Below are 13,867 nucleotides of genomic sequence, written 5' to 3' on the forward strand. Positions count from 1 at the left end.
GTGGATCTGTTGGGTTTTTTGCTTGGTTGAAGTCATACAAGAGCTGGTAGCTCCAGACCCTGCTTCCAAAAGTCAACAGAAGGCGAGCTCACGCCTCCAGGTTTTCATTGAATCATAGAATCATTAAGGTTGGAAAGGACCTCTGAGGTCATCGAGTCCAACCTGTTAACCTAACTGCCTGGTTCACCTCTAAACCACGTCCCATGTTTTACTGCTTACTTGGTCAGTGACAGTGGAAGCTCTTACCCAGAAATATCCGTTCACCAGAATCAACAATCAAAAAAACAACGTAACTTTTATAAACAGGTTAAAAAACATCTCTGCAAGCTGTAAACTCCTGCTTGGCCCCAACAACTACGATAAATGGCGATTGCACATGGAAAACACCCTGCCTAAATGTGCTTTTCTCCGACTCTTGGATGGGAAGTTGTCTGAGAAGTGCTACTGCAGCTTCGTATTAGAGCAAAGTAGGATGCTCTCATATTAAGAACACTAGCAAAGAGCGAGCAACGGAAGCGTACCAGGCTGGTACCCTTCGTTTTGTGGGCACTTCGTGCCACGCTGTGTCTGAAATGGAAATTACCTGTACAATCGGTGGGGTCGTCTGTGAGTAGGGGGATGTCACACCGTAAACGGTCTGACAGGTCTGTCCTTGGTAATATATGGCTGGTTGGGACTGGGCTGGCGAGTACTGCTGTTGTACAGCTACAGTCTGCTGGCTGGAATCCCAGACTCCATAGCTCTGGCTCTGCACCGGTCCCGGCGCGGCCACGGGCAGGACGGCCACGTTGGGTTCTTGATGGACCACGGTGTCGCTTTGTGCTACATACTGCGGAGTTGTAACCTCCATCGTCGTTGCTACATGTTGGACTACTGGTACCGGCTGAGGCGTAGTGAGGGTTGGTTCTACCGTGTGCCCGACCAAAGTCTGCGGGTGCTCGTACGCCGCCGGCGAGCACATTGAATCCATGGTGGGCGTGGGCAGCAGCACCTTGCCAGCGTTGGGGTTGCTGGGGTCTACGTAGGCTTGCATGGGGTAGCCAGGCGGGTAGCCGATAAAGCTGTGGTGGGGCGTGCCGTAGCCCATGGAGTCGTAGGGCAGGGGGGACGTCATCCCCAGGTTTTGCAGTTGCTGTTGCTGTTTCTGGGCTTCCCGCTGGGCGACCTCTTGCTCGAACAGCTTCCTGCGCTCCTCTGTGGACAGCTTGTTGCGATCCTTAAGCCGGACTTTCTTCTTCGAAGACGCTGGTGTGTCATACCTGGGAGAGAAAGAAAAGAAAAGGCTTTGTGAGACCTCAGAAACCTGCAGGTCTAGGGCTCCAGCAGCAAAAGAGCCACCACAAACGGTGGCAGACCCGGGCGAGCCCAAATGCCCAACAGCAGCACCAATTCCTAAAAACATTCATTTGTTTTCAGCTGCTTGACCAACCGTGGCAACTCAGAGAGAGGAGGAACACCCAACTGGTCCTGCTCATCCACGAGCGAGGAGCCAGGGCAGAGATTGAGCTAAGTCCCACTGGATTTATCAGCTTCAGTTTGGTGCTGAAGCTAAGGGAGATGCAAAGATGCAGCAGAAGTAGCCTGGAGGACCTGCTAGGCAGCACCGAGATACCCGGAGAGGGGAGGCAACGTCTCCAGGGCCACAGGGAACCGGAGGAGAGGGTGGAATAAGCAGGGGCCCCCCGAACAGGCTGGGTACCCGTGCTGGAGACCCTCTGCCACCGTTTCCCAAAGCAGGACCAAGGAAGAAGGGTTTTGGAAGAGGCTCTCCAAACAGAAGGCGCAGCTCACACCACAGCATCTTCAGCCCCGAAGACCCGGGCAGCTCAGTGATGGGGAGAGCACCCCATCTTTCTTGGCTAAGGACCCCCCCACGTTGGCAGAGCTGCAGACACCGCACGTTTGCCGACATGACGAAGAACAAGGGAATTACAAACAGCACGTTTCTGTTTAGAGTTACGCTATTCACCAGACCACAGATTCAGCTTAAAAAATAATAAAGCGTGGATGGATTTTTTTAATTCTTTTTTACGAATAAGAATTTTCATCCCAAGACGCAGAGCAGCTGGAGGGATTTTTCCAAGGAGTTAAAGAAGGGGGGGGCGGGGGGGGGGAAAGCCTAAGGACTTTGATCAGACCTCAACCATGGAAAATTTGAGATCAAAGGTGGATATTTTGAGAAGTTACGAGTGTGGTAAAACAGGGATTACAAGCAAAAATGCTTTGCAGCCCTAATGTAATGGATTCTACAAAGCATCCAGTATATTCTCTATATACTCACTTTAAGTTCATGCGTTCCATTTACATATCAAAAGCACATTGCTACCAACAGATACACTTAAGATGTTTCCTCGCATTCCCAGAGTAGCTGCAAGGATCTGTTAATGTGAACCGTATTGACGTGAAGAGTCCAATTTCAATAATTAAAGTCTTTCCTAGCACTGCCTGGAGAGTTTACACGAGAGGCAGCCGGCGTGAACGGATGGGCAGAAGAAAAGGGAGGGTTTAGCGCAGAGCAAGCCAGCGATGCTCTTGTATTTACTCTGCTCCTCTCTCCACCTATTTTATTTGTCGTATTAAATCTTATGAAATCTTATGAAATCCTATGAAATCTTTCATATAACAAAGGGGGAAAGTCAGAGCGGGGAGAGCATCCCCAAAGAAGGATGCCAGCACCCCGGTCCTTCTCCCAGCGAGCGCCGCTCACCGACAAGGATGCCGGCCGCAGGAGGGAAGAGCCAGAGCAGGAGACTCCTCGTCTGCAAAAGAGTTTGTTCTGTTTAAAATAACACAAAAAATACATTATTTTTTCCATCCTCCTTCATATCTCTTGACACACCGCCATTACTCAGCTCCACTTCCACCCCCAGACCTCGGTGATGTTTCCATCCTCCAAATGGCTAATTACAGTATTATAGATTTACGTCTTATTTTTTTATCCAGATGGTTTAAACTTTCCCAGCAGAGCTCACTACGAGGACAAAAATTTCCTCGTCTGGCTGACTCACCACCAATTGTTCCCTAATTACTAAGTGGCTTTAGATCCTATTTAAGAGGGGCAACAGAAAACTGACTTCTTGAAAGGAAATTCCTTGGTATTCTTACTGCCTTTAACATGATCTGAAGTCTCCCTGAAATACAAGACGTGTAATATTTTCCTTCTCTTAATTAAGACGCAACTTTCAAGGGAGGAAAACGAGCATCTGGTACCAAGCAGCCGCTGATTCGTGCGCTGCCTTGGACCAGCCCCGCCATCACCTTCACCTCTCTTGCTCCTCCGGCCGCCGGCAGGGTTTGGCTGTGCCCGGCCGCACACTCGGGGGACGCTTGGGAATGACGCCGGGAGCCGGCACAGGCTCGGGCTCTCTAAAAGCCATGGTCTGAGTCTATAGGAAAAGGAAAGAGCAGCTTTGGGTGGCTGCCAGGGTCATTGCGCTGATCGGATTCTCACTTAAAATCTGGGAGAACGGCTAATAATTAAAAATATTTTCTCTTTCTGCTTGTTCCTTGAACTGGCCAACTCATCAAGACAAAAGACATCTACATTTCAGTTATCTAGCCCTTATCTTTACTCCTAAACATCCATCCCACCAGACCTGGTCAGCAGAAATATTTCACGTGGACGGGCACAACTCGTGCTACCGCAACACAAACGGGTTGCTTTTATCTTCTACTTGATCTTCAGCATCTGTGCACACCGTAATTTAAAGTATTTTATACTTTCACTGGAGCTTATAGACTTCATGCTTTGTTTCCCTAGACAATCTGTGCTGAAAAATCCTTTTTTTTAATAAGACGTAAGTAAATTTGAAGTCCCCACACCCCCTTGTATCCTTCACTTGCAAAAAGTACGCGGGGTAGGTGGGAATCCATCGGGCAACGGAGCGCCCGCAAAAAAGAAACACAAAGTAAAACCACCGCAAGGTCTTTAAAACTGAAGAGACACCTTTGCAGCCACGGCAGCGTGATGCCACCATTCCCGGGGAAGGCAGGAGACACGGCACCAGCTCGGTGGGGTCGTACCTACCCGGACCGCTTTCCTTGTGCTCAATGCTTTTGGGGGATGTTCATTTGGTCAAGGAAGCCGTTTTCCGTTAGGAATCCTGTTTGGCTAGGGTACTGCTAGTGCTTGTACAGGCACGCTCGCAGTTTAAGTTTCGAATAATCCCCAAGCGCACTGGGGGTAGGTGGAGGAGAAGAAGGGAATGGGTTTTGAAGGACTCAGAAGACCTCTTTGCATTAAGAGGGCTACATCCCGAATTTATGTGTGAGAGCTGGATACAGCTTCCCCCTCGTCACCCATCTAATTCCCAAAACGTGCCTGAAGATGCAGGTGTTGGCTATCTGAAGATGAAGGTGTGGGTTATCCGAGAGGAGAGGCCACCTAACACCAAGGAGCCACCCAACTCTGGCCAGGGAACGCATCTCACCACGTACATGGGATTCCTCCAGGAGAAAATTTCCTTCCCCATCCCTGGGTGTTTTTGAAAGACCACCAGGACCGTTTTTGCCAGCATTTTTACCCAGGACTACCACAGATCCGATGCTCCCAGCCCAGCGGCAAGACCCTCAGCCCTGCCACCATCGCTGCCAGACAACTTGCCTGTCCTCCGGCCTCTTCGTTCCTCGCTCGTACGCCGAGGATGGAGGGGACAGCGAGTCTCTCCGTCTCTTCTTCTCTTTACTCTGGCTCTGCCTCTCGGGATCCCGCTCTCTGCTCAGGATGGGGTTCTTCGGAGTAGGAGTCTGATCCCTGTGGCCAGCTGTCCCACGGTCAGCTGGTGGGGAAAACAGGTAAAAGGGAGAGAATTTTTATAATTCCGTGTATTTCCAGCTCTCCCCTCCTGCAGTTTCAGTAGCTTCTATTAATCATAGAATCATAGAACATCCCGAGTTGGAAGGGACCCACAAGGATCATCGAGTCCAACTCCTTGATCAACAGAGTCTTCATTCAAACAAGTTATAGGTTGCCCCGTATCAGCCTCAGGGCTACATTTCCCATCTCCCACTGCTTAGATTATCTTCCCTATTTACAGGAGCTGTTTTCAAGGAGTAGGAACGCCGAGCTATGAAGGCAGAACATCTCTTGATGGCCCAGACTGGGAAAATTAAGTGGTTTCATAGGAGTGGAGGAATACATGGGAAAACATGAGTACATACCACTGTTCTCCTTTTCTGCTTGACTCTTCTTCGGGATGCGGTACACCTCCTGCAAAGCAAGCCACAAGCAGGGTCAGAGTTTCAGCTACTCACACGAACAACCCAAATATCTACGGGGCTGCAGGGATCATAACACGGCACTAATAACAATTCAATCATAATTTTAAAACAAATGAAAAAAAAAGGGTCTTCTAAAGCAAAGTTCTAGGTTTAGGCAAATTATTGCGGTGCTTTCTATATATTGCCTCTGATCAGCATTTCGTGTTTGATGAGTTTAGGTGGCTTTTGGGGCCGAGCGCTCCAGGCAGCGCTGCAGGATCTAAGCTGGCCATCCCACCCACGTGCTACGAGCACCCGAACTTGCAGCTCTGCTGGAATTAGCAAGAAAAAACCATCTTTGCAATGAAACAAGCTACCCTCCAGGTGCAAAATGGGGCTTTTCTACCTCTTTTTTTGTCAGCCCTGGTGTTCCCACAGTGACCACAGCCTAGGTCTCGGTTTGTCAGGGTGTCTAAGGCCACCGATTCCTGCCCTGGCAGAGCTGAACATGGGCATCTGACCTGTCCTCTAACGACACCGCAGTGATGTGCCTGTCTACCACCAGCCTGAAGACCTCCCGTTGTACCCGTCCCGGTCTTCAAGGCAGTTTTAGGTAGCCCTGCAAGGAGCAGGGAGTTGGACTTGATCGTCCTTATGGGTCCCTTCCAACTTGAGATATTCCACAATTCTATGACAGCCGCAGTTTCACCATGTTGGCGAAATAGAGACCGTGCTGGTAGCCATCATTTGCTCACCCTTCTCATAGGCTCCCATGGACCATCCCTGGGCTTCTCCCAGCACCCTCCAGCCCCATCGGGGACAGGGTCCACCATGTTTCCCATGATGCTCCCCAGACCCGACATTTGACATCGGAGCATCCCAAGGGAAACGAGGAGGAGGCCATCTCCCAGGTCCGAGTAAACCCCTTCGACCAAGCACCTGTTGAAGGCTGCTGAGATCAGCTACCAGCGCCCACCACCCTTTCTCCTACGGCAGCCAGCTCCGCACCCTGATTCTTATCCAGCTCTGGGGTCCTCAGCACGGGAAGGACACGGAGCTGTTGGAGCGGGGCCAGAGGAGGCCACAGAGATGATCAGGGGGATGACGCACCTCTGCTATGGAGAAAGGCTGAGAGAGGTGGGGTTGTCCAGCCTGGAGAAGAGAAGGCTGCGGGGAGACCTTATTGCGGCCTTGCAGGGGGCTTATAAGAAAGATGGGGACATCTATAGACCTTTTAGCAGGGCCTGTTGTGATAGGACAAGGGGGAATGGTTTTAAACTAAAAGAGGGAAGATTCAGACTAGAGATAAGGTAGAAATTGTTTATGCTGAGGGTGGTGAGACACTGGCCCAGGTTGCCCAGAGAGGTGGGAGATTCCCCATCCCTGGAAACATTCAAGGCCAGGCTGGACGGGGCTCTGAGCAACCTGATCTGGTTGAAGATGTCCCTGCCCATGGCAGGGGTGGGACTGGGTGGCCTTGGAAGGTCCCTTCCCACCCAAAACCCTTCTATGATTCTGTTGCAAATCAAGCCGTATCAGCCGGCTGAGCCTCAGGCACGGGGACAGCCCTTGGAAGAAGCGCCACGTCCCAGATAACCTGCAACTACCAAAGAAACTCACCTTTCCCATGCATTAAGCAGCCCCCCTGCACCCAGTGGCTTTTTATATCCAGGTTTCAGCTAACAAAAATATATTTATATTATATATATATACATAAAAGAAAAAATACATTCTTAGCCCCATGTTTCGGGCTAAGAAAATACATCTTCCTTTGGTGAAATAAATGAAAGTATAAGAAATCCTGTTGTGGTCTGTTCACAAGACAAAACCACTTTGAAAGTGGTGCTGAAGGTTTAAAAAAAAGTGATTTTGGCCCAGTATTTCATTTTTTTAAAATATTTTTGCTTTTCCATGGAGCCCAAACACAACACAGCAAACACGTGCAATTTGAAGTACCTGCAAATACGCTACCACGTGTGCCGTGACCTCTTCCAGTGATGAGAGGCATTAGGAGTCTGCAAATACGCCTTTTTCTAATGGTTCTTATTTATTTACACGTTTGCTATGGATCAAAAGAGGCAGGAGCAGGAAAACCAGGTCAGGAGAGTCCAGAGCAGAGGGACAGGACACAGAAGCATTGCCAGCGCTCCCCTTTCCCAACCCTTTTCCGTCTGGAGCCCAGGCACGCTGTCTGTGCCCATCCCGCTCAACCTAAGCCATGCCAACCTGGAGAACCCCACCTTGACCACGGGGCAGCAGATCCGCAGGGACCAGGGCAGGGAGGAGGACTCGCAGCAGGGCTGGGCCCGCAGCCACCGCCTTAACGCCGGGTGGGCACCGAGGGCTCGAAGCGAAGCGGGTTACGATGCGCACCCAACGCACCTCTGCGTCTCCAAGACCCCCAAGCCCAGCCCTTGCTGTGCCACCAAGCTCCCACCCAATTTTGGTCCTCTTCGTGCCTCATCCCACCCGCAGCACGGAGGGAATCCCCCGTCAAACACACTCAGGCTGTTACTCATCCCTTGCAGCCATTTTGACTTTCTAATATCCGAATGCTAGCACGACTCCTGGTACGAAGTCATGCATTTCAAACCAACCCAGGTTTCTTCTGCCCGCATTTCAAGGCAGGTCACGGTTCAGAAGCCTGAGCAGCACCTCGCGTAGCCCCAAGTCTGCTGGCAGAGCAAACCGGAGCCGTTTTCTGCTGACCTGCGGGGCTTACGTCACGCAGCTGCTTTTTTAACCAGGTTCTGTTGGCCTTGCAAGGGTCTTTAGGGCATCCTCCGATCACCCCCTTTCATTATCCCGGCTGATCTTTACGCGTATTGCATTAAACCCCCGCCGTGTTTCCTTTCCATCGTTATTATTTGCAGTAACGACCTCTCAGCTGCACCCACGCAGCCCCTTGCCCCCCCCCACGCTCGGTCCCCAGATGCCACCAACTTGTCACCCACACCGGCCTCCCGGGCAAAAGCAGGACAACGCGGTCACTGCTGAAGAAAAGGTGCTGCTTTGCAACTGGAAATCATAAGAGGTGTTACAGCACTTTTAACGATGTATTGCTTTTCTGACCGACCGGCAGCCCTGGGGTTACGCCACTTGCTCCGTGCCTTGTTTGCAGCTCCAGGCAGAGACGGCACCGCGGGGAGAAAGAGGAGAAGAGGAGCCTCAAAGAAAGCAAGCGCAGAAGAGTGCGTTTTGCTAACGCATTTTGCTAAGGCGACAGGTATTTCTTCGCAACTTCAAGTTATTTGAGCCAGAAACCGTTGCTCGTATATACATGGACGGCACGCTACGTCTTGCTAGACCCCAAAACCCACATCAGCAGGAATAACTCATCAGTAGCGTCCCATTAACTTAACAAAAAGGGACAGGAGCTGGGAATGAAAATTATAACTTCCCGAGGGTCCTGGCCTTGCAGACGCTGGGGCTGGGCCTGCCGCCGCTGAGCACAGCATCCTCGTTAAACGCCACCGGCTTATGCGGCAACACGTATTTTGATGTCCTGTTAAATAACTGTGTATCACTACAGATTACGAAATGAGTTTTATTAGTGCCACCGGGTTTTCGATTGTATTTTTAATTGAAATGTTCTGACGCTCAAAGCATAAATGAAACTTTATCATATTAGTGATGCCAATGATCCTATATAGAGACATTTTACAGCATTAATGACTGTCCAAATTCTGGGAGCTTGGGAAAAAAGCTTGTTTTCTTTTAATACCAGCTCGTAGCAAGCCCTTGCTCTGTTCCCTTCCTGAAGTAATAGAGTAGTTCACAAGAACACCCAGTTATTTGAAGCAGAATGTGATGAACCAGCTATTTTCTGGCTGAATATGACCGGTATGGTCATAACACCAAAGAAACCAAATCGGACAGAGAAAATCCAGGCCATCCCTGACGGTGGCTGCAGCTGCAATCCCCCAAAAAAGCGATTAATTCATAAAAGATATACTCAGCGCTATACAGAGAAGCTGTTCTGGTGGAGTGTGCTGAGATCCCGGCTTTCCCAGGGCAGGATTTGTGATTTCCGAGGACCAGAGACGGAGCAAAGCCAACACCTCGGTGAAGCCACCTCCCCACGTCCCCACTCCCCGGCCACGAGAGCCTCTGAAGGCCGTTAATGCTTCGTACACGATGCGATGCCGCATGCACCCATCACACCTTGACGCCTCGGGGGGAAAACACCGGGCACCTGCCCTTGAACACTAAAATATCCTTTAATTTAGGGCACAGATGAGGCAGAGAGGAGAAAAAGATGCATAACACTCTTATTAGGGCAGTGAAGGCTGCTTCTAGTTGGGTATTTAAAGCTCCCCTGCGCTCAGAAATGCGAAGCTTTAGCTCGACATGACTCTCAACCTTATATAATCTTCCTTTTCTGAATAAAATAGAGCTGGTTGCAAATTAATCGACCGCCGTCTCCGCTGGGCTGCCCGGTTGCAGCAGATTGCATCACTCGTTAGCAACGAGTCCACCTCCAGCACTGGATTTAATGAGAGAGCCCAGGTTTGAGAATCCCACTTTTATTGCGTTAGGAAAAAAATACCCATGTGCCCCGTGGGCTAAGAAAATATATTTTCCTTTGGTGAAATAAATGAGAGTATAAGAAACCCTGTTGTGGTCTGTTCACAAGACAAAACCACTTCAAAAGTGCTGCTGAAGGTTAAAAAAAAAAAAAAAAGTGATTTTGGCCAAGATTTTTTTTTTTTTTAAAATACCTATTTTGCTTTTCCGTGGAGCGTGAACACAACGCAGCAAACACATGCAGTTCAAAGCGTCTGCAAATGCTCTCACATGTGCCGTGATGAGAGGCATTAAGGGTCTGTAAATACCCCCTTTTTTAATTGTTCTTATTTATTTACACGTTTGCTATGGATCAAAAGACCCCAAATCTAGCATGTTGTTAACTCAATGCAAAGCCCCAAGGCAGCAGCTCACCGTCTGGGGTGGGGAGGGACGCAGAAGGAGCCGGCTGGGATAATAAAGCCTATATAATGCTATTTACTCGCCATCCAGCGGCAGGGATGATTTTGCCTCTTACTGCCTCGTGCAGGAAGGAGCAGACCACGAGGGCAGCTTCTGCAGACCCAAAAGCACCCACCAGCAACAGGTTTGCTCTTTATTTCCTTTCTCCTGCTTCACCCCCCCAAAAAGCTCTTTCTCAGACACACCGCAGAGCAGCACGTTCCAAAAAATCACCCCACATCTGGCCCGAGCGGTGTTGCCATCAGCAGGAGAGAAGGTGTGATGAGGAGCCACCAAGCCATGAGATGATGGATGAACCAGCCAGGACAGCTAAAGGACAACGCCGCAGGCAAGCGGAGGGAAGAGCTAAGCCAGACCAGCCTGCCCAGCTCCTAAAAAGATTTGTCCCATTAAATAGCAGGACGGGCAATGGGAAATTACTGGAAAAAAGGGTCAACGGGAAGAGAAGGAAGCCAGGGGCCACCTTGAGTAAGTGGACTTGGCAAACACGGCACTGCCCGCTCCTGCCATGCGTTGCTTTAGGTTCACCATGACTTTGAAAGCGCAGCTGCTGAAGCTAAGAAATACAGCGATTTTGACTCAACAGAGATAATTGAGTCTAAGCTTTGACGTCAAAGATGGTTGAACATGCAAGGGGCAAGAAAGCATCTGCCCTCCCTAGGGAGGAGAAAGCACCTTTCTCTGAAAGACGCGGCTGTGACCACAGGGACAGGAGGCACTGCAGGGGGAATACGGGTGAACCCATGGCAGGATCCGTCCCATCAAACCGGATTGCCCTAACGAAGGTCCAGGCGGCTCAAAATACAAGATAATTGTGAAGCGGGGAGCGAGCTACGTCCTGCTGGAGAGCAGCTACGCATCTACCCAACGGGCTGCAGAGCCGCCAGCATCGGTCTGGTGAAGATGGAGGCAGCCGAGCCTTTGAACCAGCAACAAACGGAGGAATATGTCAAAATTGCTCCATGAAAACCAGATGGTGGTCAAACCAGACGCAAGCCGGGGGAACTCCGAAGAAAAACCTATTTTATTTTTGGAAACGGAAGCTGCCGGCTCTGAGCGTGCCTAACTGCTAAATCAATGCAACCGCCGCTAACAGAGTCCAAATGGCTCTCTATCTTCCAGAACAATTTTTAATGAGTTGCACAGAAAATTAAACACAGAAAGAAAAGTGATACAAGTCTGTTACAAAGAAAAGAAAAGAAGAAAAACCACCCCGGGATTGAGGCTGTCCAGCTGCAGCCACAAACCATCCTTGGCTTGGGAGAGGCACGAGAGCTGCAGAGCGGTCTCAAGACTCAAAGGATGCAGCAGTAGGAAAGGAAGAGCCCACTTAACCAAGCTCTCCAGATATCTGTTCCTTAGCTGCCATTTATTTCTGATTTAATGGGACTAAACTGGAGAAGACCGACGGACACCAATGATGGGTGTAGGGAAACAACAGTACAATGGGGTTGAGGCTCGTCTTGTGTTCATGCCAATGCAAGCAAAGCAGGCAAAGGGGTGACCGCTCTTCTACGCCAACCCAGCCGCACACCCACACTTGAAAACCTCTGTCACCCAACCAGGGATCTGGCACGTTTCTCCTGGGGCTGAGGGGATGAGCCCCATGCCTGGACATAGAGCTGGAAAGCCACCTGCAGCCCTCTGGAGCTCAGAGCGTTTGGCAGGGCTTACACGCTCAAAGCCAAGATGACCTGCAGACCGCGTTGTCTCACCTAACTCTGCTCTGGAGTACTCTGAACTTATGTTGTTGATTTGTTGAAGAAACACCACGCAACCGAATCCATCCCCTACCAGGCTGGACACCCAGTGCTCCACCAGCCAGGGCTGGGTGTCCCTGTCCTTGCTTCCCTCCCTCCTGCAACGCTCCTTTCCTCTCTTCCCTCTGCAGCTCCCCAGCCCCTCTGCAACAGCATGAAGCTCCAGCACGATGCCAAGGGATGGAGGAGAGCAAGAGAAAGGACTAACGCCACGACATCCCTGCCTGAAGGCCAAAAAAAACCACCACAAACAACAGCCTGGCCGCTCACCAGTGCCTATTGTTTTTGCAAACTATTTCTTGCTGTAAGTTCTAACAAATTATAAGCCTCCTAATTAAAGCATGCCATGTGCATGCCTGAGCGAGAGCCAGGCGCTCCAGGACGGCTGGTCTGGGAACAGGACAGGCAAGAGCAGCTTCACGGGGCTGTCCTATCAAGATGTATCAGACGTGATTTGGAAAGACTATCTCAGGGGAAGATGAAAGCTCAGTTTGCCTGGGTCACTGGCTCTGCCATCCCTGTTCAGGCTGATAATTAAGCTCATGGAACGCGCGTTTTCATTGCAAAAGAGAAAGACCACCTTGGCCAAAGCTGGGGTAACACCTAAGCCTTGAACTCCAAGTCACTGCTAAATACCTGTGAGGCCAGAAGTGTCCAACTAAAACCTTTTAAACCTAAGACACTTGGCTCTTTCAAAAGGTTTTTCTTAAAAAAAAGATCTCCAACTCATAAGGGCAAGATCCTCAGCTACGACTCCTACCTGCCCCCTCCCCAGAAGGTGAGAGCACCATCTGCCCATCCAGGGGCGGAAGAAGATGCCAAAAGCTCAGTCCCACCTGCAGCAGAGCGGCGCCCGCACCACGCTAGCATGGTGGGACGTTCTGCAGCAGCCAGCACTGCTGTGCCGGTTGCGTTCACGCGGCATCAGTCAGTCAACGGAGCACGCAGGTTCACTCCGGGACAGATTGGAGACATGTAACAGGTCATCACAAGAAGCCTATGGCTTGGGTAGCGGAGCTGCAGGACCTCAAGGTCCTGCTTTGGGCTAAACGGCGAGGAAACCCCAGTGGCCAGACCACCCTGAAACACGAATGCTATTAAAGCACATGCTACGCTTGAAACCAGATGTGCTCTCCTGCCCCTCAGCCTTAGCTACTGAAACATAAGCCATCAAAAGGACGTTGAGAAAAGCTTGCTATGCTTGGCGGTGCTGACCCTACTGCTTGTTCCTGTGATGCCAAGAGGGTACAGTACCGACCGGGTCTGTTGGCCATCATGTTGCATGTCGCCTCCGTCATGGATTTGGCTGTATGGATCAGTCCACGGAGCCTTACCTGAGCACAGTCCTCTGGCTGGAGCGGGCTAAGACGCCTGGAAGAACCATGTTGAACCACCACCTGCACCCTGCTGGGTGTCCACCAACCAGCCTTTGCCACCCAGAGTGAGTTTTCAGCATGGGAGAAGATATGCACCGCTTCCTCGGAGAGCAGGAACGGCGTGCACAAGCCCAGGCTGAAAACTTACCCCGCTGGGGAGTGTGAGTGTGTGTTGCGATGGGTATGTAGCAGCGGCCAACACTCCGCGCGGGTCAAGGAGTCGGAGTGTACGAGCCCTGTAAGCCGAGGACTTACAAGTCCTGTGTATAGAGGTATAGAAAAAGATAGCTCACTTAATCCTTTCATGCCAGGAGTTGGGATTTTCCCGGAGCGACGTCCATTGCCGGCAATGGACGCACCAAAATAACGTCGGCATCAATGAGTTAACCACCTCTGTCCTCTTTTCACCTATTATATTGCTCATGCATCATCCAGCTTCCCAACCATCTTCCCGTTTCTTCACCGTATGCACGCTATGTCCTCTCCCTTCTTCAGCACGGAGTTGAAAATGGAGTTGAGAAAAGGAGACACATGGTCAGCTCC

At 50.6% G+C, this 13,867-nt stretch overlaps 1 protein-coding gene across 2 annotated transcripts in view; it reads right to left on the minus strand.

Annotated features, from left to right (window-relative positions):
• Positions 1-13,867, minus strand: part of SETD2 (SET domain containing 2, histone lysine methyltransferase) — a 73,269-nt gene that overhangs the window by 13,299 nt on the left and 46,103 nt on the right. For both annotated transcript variants that reach the window (XM_087732257.1, XM_087732248.1), the window contains exons 13-15: positions 5,161-5,209; positions 4,604-4,778; positions 584-1,259 (exon numbers count right to left, since the gene is read on the minus strand). In XM_087732257.1, the coding sequence (XP_087588383.1) occupies positions 584-1,259; positions 4,604-4,778; positions 5,161-5,209 (900 nt within the window). The remainder of the gene's footprint in view (positions 1-583; positions 1,260-4,603; positions 4,779-5,160; positions 5,210-13,867) is intronic.

The sequence above is a fragment of the Nipponia nippon genome, unplaced genomic scaffold (assembly GCF_047370975.1).
Source record: "Nipponia nippon isolate SJK-2023a ecotype South Korea unplaced genomic scaffold, ASM4737097v1 scaffold_1, whole genome shotgun sequence".
Classification (NCBI taxonomy): Eukaryota; Metazoa; Chordata; class Aves; order Pelecaniformes; family Threskiornithidae; genus Nipponia; species Nipponia nippon.